At 51.5% G+C, this 14,372-nt stretch overlaps 3 protein-coding genes across 3 annotated transcripts in view; 1 reads left to right on the top strand and 2 right to left on the bottom strand.

Annotated features, from left to right (window-relative positions):
• PAX2 (paired box 2) overlaps window positions 1–14,372 on the top strand; it is a 103,038-nt gene that overhangs the window by 51,584 nt on the left and 37,082 nt on the right. The gene's annotated exons all lie outside the window — the stretch shown is intronic.
• Window positions 6,706–7,426, bottom strand: LOC106735827 (60S ribosomal protein L27-like). The gene is made up of 2 exons (XM_014591189.1): window positions 7,137–7,426; window positions 6,706–6,842 (listed from the first exon to the last, which is right to left on the bottom strand). Exons 1-2 carry the CDS (start codon window positions 7,408–7,410, stop codon window positions 6,706–6,708), a joined length of 411 nt encoding a protein of 136 aa, XP_014446675.1. The 5' UTR covers window positions 7,411–7,426.
• Window positions 8,716–9,436, bottom strand: LOC106735826 (60S ribosomal protein L27-like). The gene is made up of 2 exons (XM_014591188.1): window positions 9,147–9,436; window positions 8,716–8,852 (listed from the first exon to the last, which is right to left on the bottom strand). The coding sequence occupies exons 1-2, from the start codon at window positions 9,418–9,420 to the stop codon at window positions 8,716–8,718; spliced, it is 411 nt and encodes a 136-aa protein (XP_014446674.1). The 5' UTR covers window positions 9,421–9,436.

Here is a 14,372-nt window from a genome sequence, read left to right on the forward strand (position 1 = left end):
ACCCTGCCCTCTTTCTCTTCTCCTCTGTTCAGGACGGTGTGTGTGTGTGTGTGTGTGTGTGTGTGTGTGTGTGTGTGTGTAAGGTCGCGGTGCACACAGCAAGAGATAAAATGTGATCGAGACAGAGCAGACAAGGGGAGGGAAGAAAAGCCTGAGGAAGCAGCCCCAGGACCCTGCATTAAAGGAAATGCAGTTTATGAAGTTCACGCTTCCTCCTAGGGAGAGCTGGATTCCATCCAGCAGCCTCTCAAGCCTGCCAGGCAGCTCCTGAAGCAGAAAGTGCAGGCAGGAGAGTGAGCGAGCAGTGACAGGGAGGCCTGCCCAGACGACACTCACACACACTCGCATAAGCTTTCTGACTTGCACACACCTCAGGCCCCAGCGCCTGGGCGCCCGGTCGGAGGCGTGCGGGCAGTGTGTTTGGCAGGAGTGATCCCGAGCTGGTCTTCCCTTCCCGCTTCCCTCCCCACCTGTTGGCTCCGTCTCCTTAGGTGGGGTAGCTAGCCCTGACCTCGGGCAGTGTGGGCACCTAAGTAGACTAATGGTGTGGTAAGTGGGGCGGTGGGCAGTGTGGACCACCTGGGGCAGCCAGCGGATGGAAGACACTCTGGGTCTCGGGGCAGTAGGAATGAGGCCTAGGCCTTCTGGCCCAGGACCAGGATGTGGTTGGGGCTGCTGGGGCTGCTAGGAACGGGCCTTGCCTTTTGCTGCTGGGAACCCGCTTTTCTCTGGCACCTTGGTCTAGACCAAGTGGGTACTTCGCAGCTACTGAGGAGAGCTCTCGGAGCCTCTTAAGTGGAAATAACTAGAGATCTTTTTCCTGGGAATTCAAAGGAAATACGTGATTGGTGAGTTAGGGTGTGGGAACTCTCAGGAAGACACATAAGTGTGTTGGAGTATCGATCCTTCTAGACTGCTCTTCACGGGCACAAGCACGTGGGTTCACGTGGGTGTGTGCTAATAACATATACATGGGCTGGGACCCTCAACTTGAGAGGAGAGGGGAGCCAGGAGGCCTCCGCTGGGTCAGGCAGCATCAAGCCACTGGCTCCTGTGGGCTCTGTGACATGCCCCAGCTCCCTACCTGGGAGCTTCATGTCTCTGTTCAAGTTCTGCCAGGAGCTGGGATAGGAAGGTGACAGAGATAGAGTCACCCAAAGGTTATGGATCCAAGGTGGAAGCCAGCAGAAGGGAAAGCAAAGTAAGGGCCCAAAGCGCGCACGGGGGGACCTGGGAAGCCAGAAAGGCGGGTGCACAGGGAGGCCCGCTGGCCGGTGGCTTTGGCCGGTCTGTCCCTGCTCTCTCCCCTCCCCTCCCTCAGCCCTCCTCTCTCCCCTCCACACATCTTTATTGGTTCCGGTAATAGCGTTGATTTGCATGTCAGGCAAAGCCCTGCTACACACACAAAAAGAAAACCCCAGCCGTGGCGGTGTGGCAGTGTCAGCTCTCGCTGTTGTTCGACAGTGTAAAATTAAATTAATAAAGCCCCCAACACAGGAAAACATAACAGGAAATTAATGGCCTTTACTGTCGCTCTGATGCAGTCATTTGCAACCCTGCTTTCCGCACCAAAGACTTCATAAATGCAAGCAGTTTCTCTAAACAAGCATACTTAGGGCGGCCCGGTATGTAATTTTTCGCCTTGCTTGTGTCCTTTGAGCTAACAAAGCCCCCTTCTCTCCTGGCTCCAGAGGTTTCTAACTGGATCTGGCCCAGGCTAGAGCCCAACCCGGGCCGTGCTGAGAAGAAGGCCTTACCCGTTCACTGGGAGTCCAGAGAGGGCTGGAGGAGGGCTCAGGTCCCAGCAGATGGAGGCTCGGCCAGCCCCTGTCCCCGCCAGCCCCTGTCCCTGCCAGCCTCTGCCAGCAGAGCAGGCCAGCGAGTGACTGGGCAGTCCATCAGCCCCAGCTCCCCTAAGGCTCACGCCGCCCTCCTCCTGCGGGTCTGTCTTCTCCCTCCTGTGCTGCGTGCTCCCTTCCCATTGCTCCACCCTCACGCCACTCCCGCCCATCAGGCCCCACTGGCCCTCCTTCCACATCCTCGGGTGCTTTCAGGCTGCCTGTGGGCGCCCACGCCTTCTTTTCCTCAGTCACCTGGGAGTGTCATTTTTCTTTTTCTGGGAAGGGGCTGACACTTAAAGCAAGGAAAGTAACTGCTGGTATACTCCCCTGGGGGTCTAGGTTCCCCCCATTGCCCCCCGTCTGTATAGGTCGGTGAGGAAACGTGAGGCCCTGTGTGGTCAGGTGATCATTCAGACCATCCCCTGTCCTTGCACGGATTTCGGAGAGTCTGTGACTTGGCTTTGGCAAGTAGAGAGGTGGGACAGGAGAAAAGTTACAGATAGCTGCGGGCCCCAGTGACCACTGTGAGGAGATGCAGGAGACAAGAACGAACCAGGATGGGCTCTCGGGCTCAGCATCTGCGCAGACACCGGCTGTTCGTGAAGAGCTGAGCCACGTGGCTGTGTGTTCTGGAGTCCAGGGAAGGGGGCTAGAAGAGCAAGCAGGAAATGGGGCTTTAGTGGGAGAGGGGCAGTGTCTCCAGGGACACCTCCATGTGGAGGGACCCCATTGGCTGAGCTGAGAGTGGCAACAGGGCAGAGTTGCAGAGTCTTAAGGGCCAGCCTGTCTTACCTGCCACTTACCATTAAACTCTTCCTTCTAGCACTTTTGCCTGCAGGCCACAGCCCTGCCTGGGCAGAGGACGTAGGTGGACAGTTGCCACTGTCTACAGCACTGCCTTCGCACCGGGTCAGTGTGGTGTTGAGGACAAGGCATGGGACATGGAGTCCCAGTAGGGGACGTGGGCTCCATCTCCACTCCCTCCTCGCTCTGAATCTCAGTTTCTCATCTTTGCGATAGAGAGAATGATGACTACCACATAGAGTGGTGGGTGCTAGTAAAGGTCTCAGCTGACATCCTTCCTTCTTCCCCTCCCTCCTGTCTTCCCATCCATTCTACCTTTGCCAGCGCTGGTCTGAGTCCTGGGTGCATGTCAGTTTCCCACATGATGCGGTTCCTGCCCTTGAGCGAATCCCCTCACCCTCCTGGTTGCCCACCACTGAATTCGTTCTTGAAGGTGGAAGTTCCTCTTAAATGGACACTGAACCCCAGAGACAGTCTAGCCAGTCCCAGTACAGGAGGACCAGTGCCACGCTCCCACCTGGAGCGTCCACCTCCATAATGTAGCTTCAGATTACGTTCGATTTTTTAGCAGGCGTGTCAGACTCAAGCTCATATTGAGTTCGTGGTCAACTAAAACCTCCAGATCTTTTTCCCATCAATTGCCATCATGCCAAGTCCACCCCATTCTGCACTTGTGTAATTGATTTTTTTTTTAACCTAAACATAGGGCATTCCATTTATCCCTGTTGAATTCCAGCTTGTTGGTTTGAGTTCTTTATTTTGCCCGATTTAAGTCATAAGGATGTCTTCAATATCATCCTCCAAGTAGTTTTTCTTTTTAAAGAGTTATTTTTCTTTCAAATAAAGGAGAGCCATATGGCCCACCAGTGGAGACCTCCCTCCTGGTTGAAATAAATGAATGTTTGGGGTGATTGAGCCCAGTAGCCATTAACCACTTCCCTTCCTTTCGTCCAGTCCATGAAGCTAGGGAGGAGATTCTTTGTCCAGTGCCAACCATTCACTACACACACAGAGTGTCCTTGATTCATCAGTTTTCTAAATTTCAGTTTCGATTGCTGAGCAAGTTGAGTGCTTGCTGTGTAAACAGCATGGCAGGAGTATTTACAAAGGAAAATAGAGGACAGTCCTTGACCTCAGTGGGCTTATAATCTCATAAGGAGATAGACGTGGGCATCATTAACACGTAGAATGTGGTCAGTGCTATGGTCAGGGTAGAAAGCGCTGTGATGAACCAGGAAATCGGGGCAGTGTTCACGGGGGTGGCATTTTATTTTGTCATTTGTTGCAGAGTTCCTAGGCCGCAGTTCATTCTCCTGAGTGTGCACAGGCTCAGAAGCACCACCGTTTTCTTTTCTAGCGCTCACAAATAAACTGTACATAACTCCTAAAACACATCCAGAGCCTGATTCTGAATCTATCGGAGTGCTGTCTGCATAAGCTTTCTGCAAGGCGGGGTGGAATTGGTCTTGCCGCTGCCTTACCCTTTCCATGTGACTTCTCAAAGATTGTCAACAGAAATGTTAAGTTTCTATGGGTCGTCTGAGACGTCATGAAGCACTTTTGCATAGTTGCATAGAAAAATACATCATGACTTGTCCAGTGACCCAGTATCTACTTTTTTCTCTAAGGCCCTGCTGTAGGCTTGATCTGGGCCTGGGAAAGCTAGTGCACTGGAAATGGCTGGAAGTTCCTGCTGGCTGCTCCCTGAGCAGGGCACGGTGCCTTCCTCCTGCTGGCCCCATTTAGAAGACTTGTTTTCTTAGACCAGCAGGTGGTGTGGTGATTAAAGCACTAGATTCCCACATGGCCCACCACGGCTCGAGTCCTGGACTTAGTGACTTGAAAATCCCACCAAAGGCATATGCATGTGTGCCCCAAGTCCCAAGAGTAGAGTGGCAGAGAAGGAACTGCCACGTGGCCATCCCTCTGGGGAATAATTTTCCACCTTTCCTCTCTCTCCTCTCTCTCTCTCTGCCAAGTGCACATGCCCCATGGCAAAAACCTTAAAAAAAAAAAAAAAAAAGAAAGATTGCCCTCTTTGGTGGAGAAGACCAGACAAGCTTGGAGTTGAGCAGCTCGGTCTCCTCTTTTCGACATCCTCTTCCCAAAGATTGAACCGAAATTGCCTTCCTTCCTGCCCTCTCTCCAGGCCTAGCAACCAAGGTTTTCTCTGTCGTCTCAGCTTGTTCTGAGCTTTTGTCTTCCTGACAGGCTCATGCCCCTCTCATATCTATCCTTGGTTATGGCCCGCTCCTTCCATCTGTTGTGCGTCCTTTATAAGAGGGGGAAAGAACTTTTCCAGGATCCCAAGTGTAATACAGGCTCATTGTGACATATTTGGAAGAAACAGTACATTAAAAAAAAAAAAATCACCTACAGTCTCATCACCAAGAGGTAACCACTGTTCCATTTACGTATATTATTAATAGTCTTTGTGCCTATTTATTTATGTATATATATAACATATCATTAAATATTCTTTGAAAACATGATTTCTTAATGGCTGCATAATCTTCCACTGTTCGGTGTTCATGTCCTTTTAAATTCTAGGCTCATCATATTTTAAAGCTTACCCGTGTGCAACAACAGTGATTTCCTGAAATGTCCTTCTCTGGCCGCCCCTCCCCCACGCCACTCCCTTTACTTTGTCAGGTTGATTATTTGAGCTTATCGGGGCAGAATTTCATTTTTAGAGCATCCTGTCCCCATGGAATTATAGTCCCTTCTCGACTCTCTTGCCAAGGGGTCACATGCACATTCTTTTCCGTGACACGGAGCAGTGCGCTCTTAAGTCCAGCTCTGTCCCGTGCCCCCTTCCTTTGCCGCTGTCACCCCTGGACAGAACTGCTTTCTGGCCGGGTCTCTGTCGGTTCCCTTTCACCAGTTTTCCTTGCTTGGTCTGGATGAAGCAGACTGCAGTGTGGAAAGGGCTCTGGGCTAGGAATCTCCACTCTCATTCTAGTGACGACTGTGCGGCCTGGGGAACTACCTGACCTCTGAGCTGCGCGCGGTCATCTCTAAGGGGCTATCCGACGGAATGATCTCCATGACGTGCTCGGGCTGTGGAATGTGAGTGACACCGAATGCAGAGTAGCAATTTCTTCCATAGCCTCTCTTTTCCTTCTAAAAAGTAAAACGTTGAGCAAGGCAAGTGCAGAATTGGTCAGCCTCTGCTTTTGGATTTCCTTGAGACAAACTGGCCAGCGTTCGTGGCCCCCTCCTGTGTGTCCGGCCCTATGCCAGGCTCCCAACGACGAGAGCCACGGGTCCTCTGCCTCCACAGTCACAGATTAGCGGAAAAACAAACATCAAAAAGTCACTGAGTCCCCACTTAATGTATACCGAGTGTCTGCACTCTATGATGGAAACCGATTGACTAAAGGATATAGAAACACAGTAAATGGATGTAAATACCAGATATAGTGTGTGTGAAAGAGTAGGATCTGAAGAAGAACATTTAGAAAAAAATAGAGAGAGGCAAAGCATTAATGGGACAAAGCAATGTGGTATTACCTGTTGAAGATATTTCATAATTTTATCAACTGGACTAGGAAGAAAGGTTCACCTGTTGAAATACTAACTTTCTAAGCTAAATAATGTGATTGAATATATTTTTTAAAAAGTATTTTATTTTAAAGTTTTTAAAAATGTCAATAAATAAAAAAAAAAAATGCCAAAAAAAAAAAAAAAAGTCACTGAGACACAGATTCTCAGTGTGTCTCTGCCTCGAACTGGCTTCGGTAAGAAGTTGGGGCAAGTCACCTGACGTGTCACCCTTAGGGTCCCAAGTTGTGAGCTCACCTGCCTGAGGATATCACCGAAGTTTGGTTCTGGCCCCTCCATCACTTGTTAGCTCTGGAAAGTTCCTAAACCTCAGTGCTTCCATGTCCTTGTCTACAAAATGTGAATAATAATAAAAGCATCCTGCTTAAGTTCTTAAGAAAATTAAATGAGCTCATATATGTCAAATTCTTAGATGAGTTGCTGTTGGTTTTTTTAAGGATTAAATCAGTGTATGTATTGTTTTTTCCACCTTTTGAATGACTGAAACATAAACCATCTAAAACCGCAGCTTCTGAAAGAACCACTTGTTCTTGCCTATCTTGTACCTCTCTTCGAACTTGACCTTTGCCTCCTGCCGGGCCTTGTGTTTAAGAGCAGGGTCTCTGAAGACATCCTTGTTGACCACAGTTTTTTTTTTTGTTGTTTGTTTGTTTGTTTTTGAGAGGTTTTTGCTGTATGGCACATGTGCTTGCCAGAAAGACAGAGACAGATAGAGAGACAGGAAGTAAGAAATCACCCCCCAGAGGAGACAGCCATGCCTCAATCCCTTCTCTTCCATTCTCCTCTCAGGATCTTGGGCATGCATGAGCACGCACCCTGCGTGAGTTTAAGCCACCGGGTCTGGGACTCGAACCGCAGTCGACTACATGGGAGTCCAGCGACATAGCCATTACGCCATCTGCTGGTCTCTGTTGACCACGATTTTGCCCAAGGGACTATCCATAGAGTGCCTTGTGGGCATGAGGTGATTGTAATTATCAACCTTCACCAAAGACTTGATCTTTGACCTCTTGGTGATTTTCTTCTTGCCCATGGCAGCTGTCACTTTGTGGGGACAGCGGTCAGTTCCAGCCACAGGAGTGTGGCTGTAGGGGCGATCTGAGGTGCCATCATGAGTGTTCTTCACGATGACGGCTTTGAGTCCGGAGTAGCGTCCGGCCAGCACCAGCACCACTTTCCCGGGTTTCATGAACTTGCCCATTTCCACAGCAACCACCAGGACCTACCAAAAGGCCAGTGTATGTGTTTAAGCATAGTGTTTGGTACCATAACGGGGCCTGGATCCGTTATTATTATTATATTATTATTATTTCTACAATAGCAGTTCGGGTAGATGGCTATTGGAACACAGAGAAAGGGGAAATTAACGTTGCTGAGGGAGGAGCTGACAGTTCGCTTGCGTACAGCCGAGGAAACTCATCCAGAAACGCTCACGCCCACGGGACTTGTCCAAGGTCATAATGCAAATCGGAAGTGAAGCTAGGACTCCAACCCAGGAGACATCCCTCTCGGCCTGTCCCGTTAGGATTTTGCCCAGGGGAGGTTCCTCTTAGTCCACTATGCAGTTAGTGTTTCTAGGGGCAAGCATGTGTGAGTGGCACGGCGTGCCTGAGGCCAGGCCACAGGGCAGTCACCCCTGCATGAACTCACTGAGTGCACAGGACTCGCTTGGTCACGAAGAGCAGGTGGTTTGCCAGGACTAGACGGTGGGAAGAACTTCTTACCAGAGCCAACACTTTGGGCCCAATTTCCAAGGGCTTCTCATCCCTGCCTCTTGGCTTGGCTTGAAGGTTATGGCCAGGCCAGACTCACAGATTGTCCGGTTTAAGGATGGGAGACTATGGGGTGTGTCATCCCTTCTTCTGGGACAGCACTCCGATCCTGGCCCTCAGGAACCCCATCTCACACAGGGCAGCACCCCTTCCCCCGTCTCTTCCTGTTCCTATCCAGCTCGTCCTCACTCCAGCTCTCCTTTCTCCCTTCTCCCCCACCTCTCCTGGCTCCCTCCCTTCTCTCCTCTCCCTTGCATATACCTTCTCTCCCTTTTCCTCCCTCTCCTCCCTGCCCTCCCCTTCCCACTCCTCCATCCTGTTCTCCCCCATTCCTCAGCATCCCAAACCCCACCCCTTGTTTCTCCTCAGGTGGGAGGGTGGGGTGGCAGCCCAGACCGCCTCGAACTGGCTTCGGTAAGAAGTTGGGGCAAGTCACCTGACGTGTCACCCTTAGGGTCCCAAGTTGTGAGCTCACCTGCCTGAGGATATCACCGAAGTTTGGTTCTGGCCCCTCCATCACTTGTTAGCTCTGGAAAGTTCCTAAACCTCAGTGCTTCCATGTCCTTGTCTACAAAATGTGAATAATAATAAAAGCATCCTGCTTAAGTTCTTAAGAAAATTAAATGAGCTCATATATGTCAAATTCTTAGATGAGTTGCTGTTGGTTTTTTTAAGGATTAAATCAGTGTATGTATTGTTTTTTCCACCTTTTGAATGACTGAAACATAAACCATCTAAAACCGCAGCTTCTGAAAGAACCACTTGTTCTTGCCTATCTTGTACCTCTCTTCGAACTTGACCTTTGCCTCCTGCCGGGCCTTGTGTTTAAGAGCAGGGTCTCTGAAGACATCCTTGTTGACCACAGTTTTTTTTTTTGTTGTTTGTTTGTTTGTTTTTGAGAGGTTTTTGCTGTATGGCACATGTGCTTGCCAGAAAGACAGAGACAGATAGAGAGACAGGAAGTAAGAAATCACCCCCCAGAGGAGACAGCCATGCCTCAATCCCTTCTCTTCCATTCTCCTCTCAGGATCTTGGGCATGCATGAGCACGCACCCTGCGTGAGTTTAAGCCACCGGGTCTGGGACTCGAACCGCAGTCGACTACATGGGAGTCCAGCGACATAGCCATTACGCCATCTGCTGGTCTCTGTTGACCACGATTTTGCCCAAGGGACTATCCATAGAGTGCCTTGTGGGCATGAGGTGATTGTAATTATCAACCTTCACCAAAGACTTGATCTTTGACCTCTTGGTGATTTTCTTCTTGCCCATGGCAGCTGTCACTTTGTGGGGACAGCGGTCAGTTCCAGCCACAGGAGTGTGGCTGTAGGGGCGATCTGAGGTGCCCTCATGAGTGTTCTTCACGATGACGGCTTTGAGTCCGGAGTAGCGTCCGGCCAGCACCAGCACCACTTTCCCGGGTTTCATGAACTTGCCCATTTCCACAGCAACCACCAGGACCTACCAAAAGGCCAGTGTATGTGTTTAAGCATAGTGTTTGGTACCATAACGGGGCCTGGATCCGTTATTATTATTATATTATTATTATTTCTACAATAGCAGTTCGGGTAGATGGCTATTGGAACACAGAGAAAGGGGAAATTAACGTTGCTGAGGGAGGAGCTGACAGTTCGCTTGCGTACAGCCGAGGAAACTCATCCAGAAACGCTCACGCCCACGGGACTTGTCCAAGGTCATAATGCAAATCGGAAGTGAAGCTAGGACTCCAACCCAGGAGACATCCCTCTCGGCCTGTCCCGTTAGGATTTTGCCCAGGGGAGGTTCCTCTTAGTCCACTATGCAGTTAGTGTTTCTAGGGGCAAGCATGTGTGAGTGGCACGGCGTGCCTGAGGCCAGGCCACAGGGCAGTCACCCCTGCATGAACTCACTGAGTGCACAGGACTCGCTTGGTCACGAAGAGCAGGTGGTTTGCCAGGACTAGACGGTGGGAAGAACTTCTTACCAGAGCCAACACTTTGGGCCCAATTTCCAAGGGCTTCTCATCCCTGCCTCTTGGCTTGGCTTGAAGGTTATGGCCAGGCCAGACTCACAGATTGTCCGGTTTAAGGATGGGAGACTATGGGGTGTGTCATCCCTTCTTCTGGGACAGCACTCCGATCCTGGCCCTCAGGAACCCCATCTCACACAGGGCAGCACCCCTTCCCCCGTCTCTTCCTGTTCCTATCCAGCTCGTCCTCACTCCAGCTCTCCTTTCTCCCTTCTCCCCCACCTCTCCTGGCTCCCTCCCTTCTCTCCTCTCCCTTGCATATACCTTCTCTCCCTTTTCCTCCCTCTCCTCCCTGCCCTCCCCTTCCCACTCCTCCATCCTGTTCTCCCCCATTCCTCAGCATCCCAAACCCCACCCCTTGTTTCTCCTCAGGTGGGAGGGTGGGGTGGCAGCCCAGACCTCCAAAGTCCAGCCTGCAGTGCCGCGTGGGGGTGGGGCTGGGGCTGCACAGGCGGGCTGCCCTGAATGACAAGCGGGGATATTGATCGCCTTCTGAACTCAGCCCAGCCGATAGAAGGTAATTAATGACTCCATTTGCCTCAGTACCGAGGAGAACAATTGAGTTTGAAACTGCAACAACTGGCAGCTGGGGAGACTGGGGGGCAACCCAGGGGTGAACCCCTCAGAGGGGGAAGGTGGTGTGGAGGAGCTAAGGGGAGAGGGAGGGGCAGAGTGACCTGTCTGAATGGTCACACATACACATGTGCACACACACACACCCTGCCCCAACCATGGCCGCACCAGCCCTGTTCCCCTGAGGCCCAGGCCCATCACCCGTGTTCTCACTTCCTCCACTTTTTTCTCTTTTCTTCCCATGCCACATTTTTATTATTATTATTATTATTATTATTATTATTATTATTATTAGTATTTATTTAGGTTTTTGCCATAAAGCACATGTGTTCTCCAGAGAAAGACAGAGAAAGGGAAAGTGAGAAATCACCCCCCCCCCCCGGGGAGGGATCGCCTTGCTGCTATCCCTTCTCCTCCATTCTCCTGGGATTTTGAGCAGGCACGCACACGCGCGTGGCATGAGTTTCCAGCCACCAGGGCTGGGATTGGAACCATAGTCGGCCATATGGGAGTCCAGCACTGTAACGACCACACCACCTGCTGGCCCGCCCGTACCACTTTCTAATGTCCTTCCGGCTACAGATGAAGACTTGCTTCAGCCAGCATGGCCTGTTGCCCACTGCGTGATCTCGTGCTCGTTCTGAGCCCTCCCCGAGCCTGTTGCCCTGTTTGGTGAGAGCAGACAGCATGTGCAAAGGGCCTCGAGTTCGCCCCAAACACAGTAAGTGCTCAGTAAGCGAGGGCTCCAGTGATGCGACAGTCTTTGACAAAGACGCCAGCTTGACCTAGTGGAGAGGGCTTTGGAGACACAGCCCTGAGTTCAGGTCCAGACCGCGCTGCTTACTGTTTGTGTGGTGTCGCGTGAACAATGTACCTCTCAAAGACTACGTCTCTGAAAAAAAATGAGAAGAACGATAAGTAAACCCAGACAGACTTATTTGTGTGAGTGACGGCTCTGATTCCGTTAGTTTCCCGGTAACCGGGTATACATATGTATATGGGTCTGGAGAAACTGAAGTCCGTTTACTTCAAGACAATTCTCAGATGCTTAATCCCGCTTCCTGGGATTTGGTGGGCAGCCTCTGTTCATCTCACCCTGGTTTTGTAGACTTTGATGCACCTTGGTGCTTTCTGACCAAGAAAATGGCATTTATTTTCTTCTTTTCTTACTACCACCCCGCCTACCTGTGGTCAGTGCAGAACCTGCTTCTACCTCCTGTCCTTTGCAGTGACCACCTTTGGAATCTAGGTAGAACCTAACATGCAAGGAAGACAAGCACTTCTGTCCCTTGTCTCTGGTCCTATCCCCAAGGTGGTGTTCAGTGACTAACTTCCTCCCCAGCAGCCCTTGTCATGACTGGCCAGTATGAGGGTTCTGGCCTGGAGTGAGAGGCGTGAGGTAGGGCTCTGTTCAGGGAATCCCAGGAATTGATGGGAAGGATTAGGGTCAAGTGAATGAGGAGCTCAGATCTTCCTGGGGAGAAGTAAAAGACATTTTAAATATGGGGTCGTTGGGAATGGTATGATGCCTTTTTGCACAGAAAAACAGAAAAATATGTCATGACTTCCTGATGACCTAATAGATTCCGAAAGTAGTATCTGCTTACTGCTCAAAGCCTGGACAATGTGGAAATACAGGAAAATAAGAATTGCTCGTGGCCAGGAAGTAACCACCGTCATCAGTCAGTGGCTCCAGTCAGTGGTCCTAGACGAGATGGTCTTTGGTTTCGTAGGTCTCTTTGCATGGAGATGGGCCCACTGTTGGGAGCCCAAGACTACAGACAGGCTTCCATGGGATCGGACCCAGCTGGTTACGAGCCACCTCCCCTGTGCCAAGCTCCCTAGTGGGTGGGCCCTTGAGCCAGCTCCTCAGCCTCCCTGAATCTACACTTCATGTACTCTGAGTCTCAGTTTCCTCTCTGCAAAATGGGGAGTATAACCCCACCCACCTTCAGAAGCTCCAATAATCTAAGGCCTATGAGGACTTTTTGTTAAATGCTATGCAAATATGAAGCAGTCAAAGGAGAAGACAATATGCACTTTGTTCCCCTTGACAGAATAATATTCATCAAAGTTTTAACTCAGCAGTTTGTTTAATTTAATGAATTGATTTACTTATACCCTGTCCATGTTCCAGCAAGGACTTATGGCAGCTCACTCTCCTTGACAGCACTCACCCTGCAGTGGACAGGGCACCCGGGATGGCCTCTCGTCCTGGCATCCTGCCGTCCAGGTGTGTGACGGTGCACAAGCTGCCCAGCCCCTCACCTCCCAGCACGGCAAGTTTTCTTTACTGTGACGTGAAGAATTTGGACCGGGGTCCCCTTGTCCGGTCACCATCTGTAGTCAGCCACACATGTCATGGCCTTTAGCTTCAGTGCACAGAAGGTGTGAGGAGAGAACTGGGCACGCACAAAGGCTGTGCCCCGATGGGGCCACGTGCCCTCAGTCAGCGCCCTGGGTCTGATCCACCTGCAGCAGTGTGAATGATCCAGCAGGCAGGCGCTGGAGTCTGACAGACCTGGATTCAAATTCCAATCTCCTTGCATGGCCTTCCACAAGCTATTTAACCCCTCTTTGCCTCAGTTTCCTTATCTGTAAAGTGAAGAGCAGAGGACTCACCTCACAGGGCTGCGGGGAGGCGTACGTGAGCTCTGTCAAGCACAGCAATGGCGTGGAATACGCTCTTACTTGTGAGCTGCCCCTGGCCAGAGCAGGGCTGACCCTCTGTCTGACTAGCACATGGTCCCTTCCCTGCCCTGTGGGGTCTTCCTAACCCTACAGCAACCACGTCTTCAACCTCAACCTAAGACGTAGCCCAAGCATGGGAGAGGACATGGCCCAGCCATGCTGGCACCAGCATTTGGGTGCCCTGCTGGAGGCTGGGGCTGCATAGGAGGCCCAGGTTCAGCTCCCAGAGCAACCTGAACAGGGCAGGGATGGTGGTACGCACCTGCAATTCTAGCTAACTGGGACTACGGGGCAGACAGATTCCTGCGTGGCAAGACCTTGTCTGTATCTCTCTTTCTCTCCTCTATCATTTAAAATAAAAAGCAAAAATCAGTTCCAGACAGCCCCGACATGGGAGCCACGTGCAGAGGCGCTCTGAGCCCTGTTCTGCAGTAGTCTGCTGCCCGCTGGGAATGCAGTGTTCTCCGTCTGTGGGTAGAGGCACCACAGCTGGCAGGATGGTGTGGGTGGGCGTGGGCAGCGTCCTGTGGGCCAGAGCGAGGCTGTGAGAGACTAACAGCCATGGTGCGAGGCGGAGTGGAGAGGGGACAGAGGGCTGCCCAGGGCTGCTGCAGGGTCTTCCTCACCCTCCGAGAGCAGGCGTTCTGAGACTTGCCTGACATGTGCCTGGGTGTCCTGGGCTGCCAGGCCGATTGTCGGCCAGTCCCGGGTCCTCCTGCTGGGGGTCTGGCTTGGAGGCCACCCAGGAACGTCATTTGTTCATTTGTTCTTTGAGGACCTACTAGGTTCCATGCTGGCACTGAAGCTAAAGAAAGGCTGTGTCTGCCTGCAGGGAGCTCACAGCTCGGCTCCTTGGCACGTGGGGCAGCTGGAGGGTCCTCTTTGGGAGGAGGTCATCTACTTACACCCCTTTCCTCCCTGCTCACCCTGCAGCCTAGATCAGAACCCACTTCTGCCTCGGCCTGTCTTAGCTCTGCTGGAGAGCCCCTCAACATGCCGGCCTGGCAGTGGCCTCTCCCCTTGGCCGTCGTCACCTGAGACTGGCCACGGGAAGTTCCCCAAGCTCTCTCTCCATCATCCCGGCTTCTCCAGCTCGTCCTTGTCTCTTTTCTCCTTCCTG

This window comes from Tupaia chinensis, unplaced genomic scaffold, assembly GCF_000334495.1.
Source record: "Tupaia chinensis unplaced genomic scaffold, TupChi_1.0 Scaffold000539_1, whole genome shotgun sequence".
Classification (NCBI taxonomy): domain Eukaryota; kingdom Metazoa; phylum Chordata; class Mammalia; order Scandentia; family Tupaiidae; genus Tupaia; species Tupaia belangeri.

What these genes read in the sequence shown, in the direction of transcription:
- LOC106735826 (XM_014591188.1), bottom strand. Translation starts at nt 9,420, where the DNA reads ATGGGCAAGTTCATGAAACCCGGGAAAGTGGTGCTGGTGCTGGCCGGA. An exon ending in CTCTATGGATAGTCCCTTGG is followed by an intron (nt 8,853 to 9,146) that starts GCAAAATCGTGG and finishes AAACAACAAAAA; the next exon opens with AAAAAACTGTGGTCAACAAG.
- LOC106735827 (XM_014591189.1), bottom strand. Translation starts at nt 7,410, where the DNA reads ATGGGCAAGTTCATGAAACCCGGGAAAGTGGTGCTGGTGCTGGCCGGA. An exon ending in CTCTATGGATAGTCCCTTGG is followed by an intron (nt 6,843 to 7,136) that starts GCAAAATCGTGG and finishes AAACAACAAAAA; the next exon opens with AAAAAACTGTGGTCAACAAG.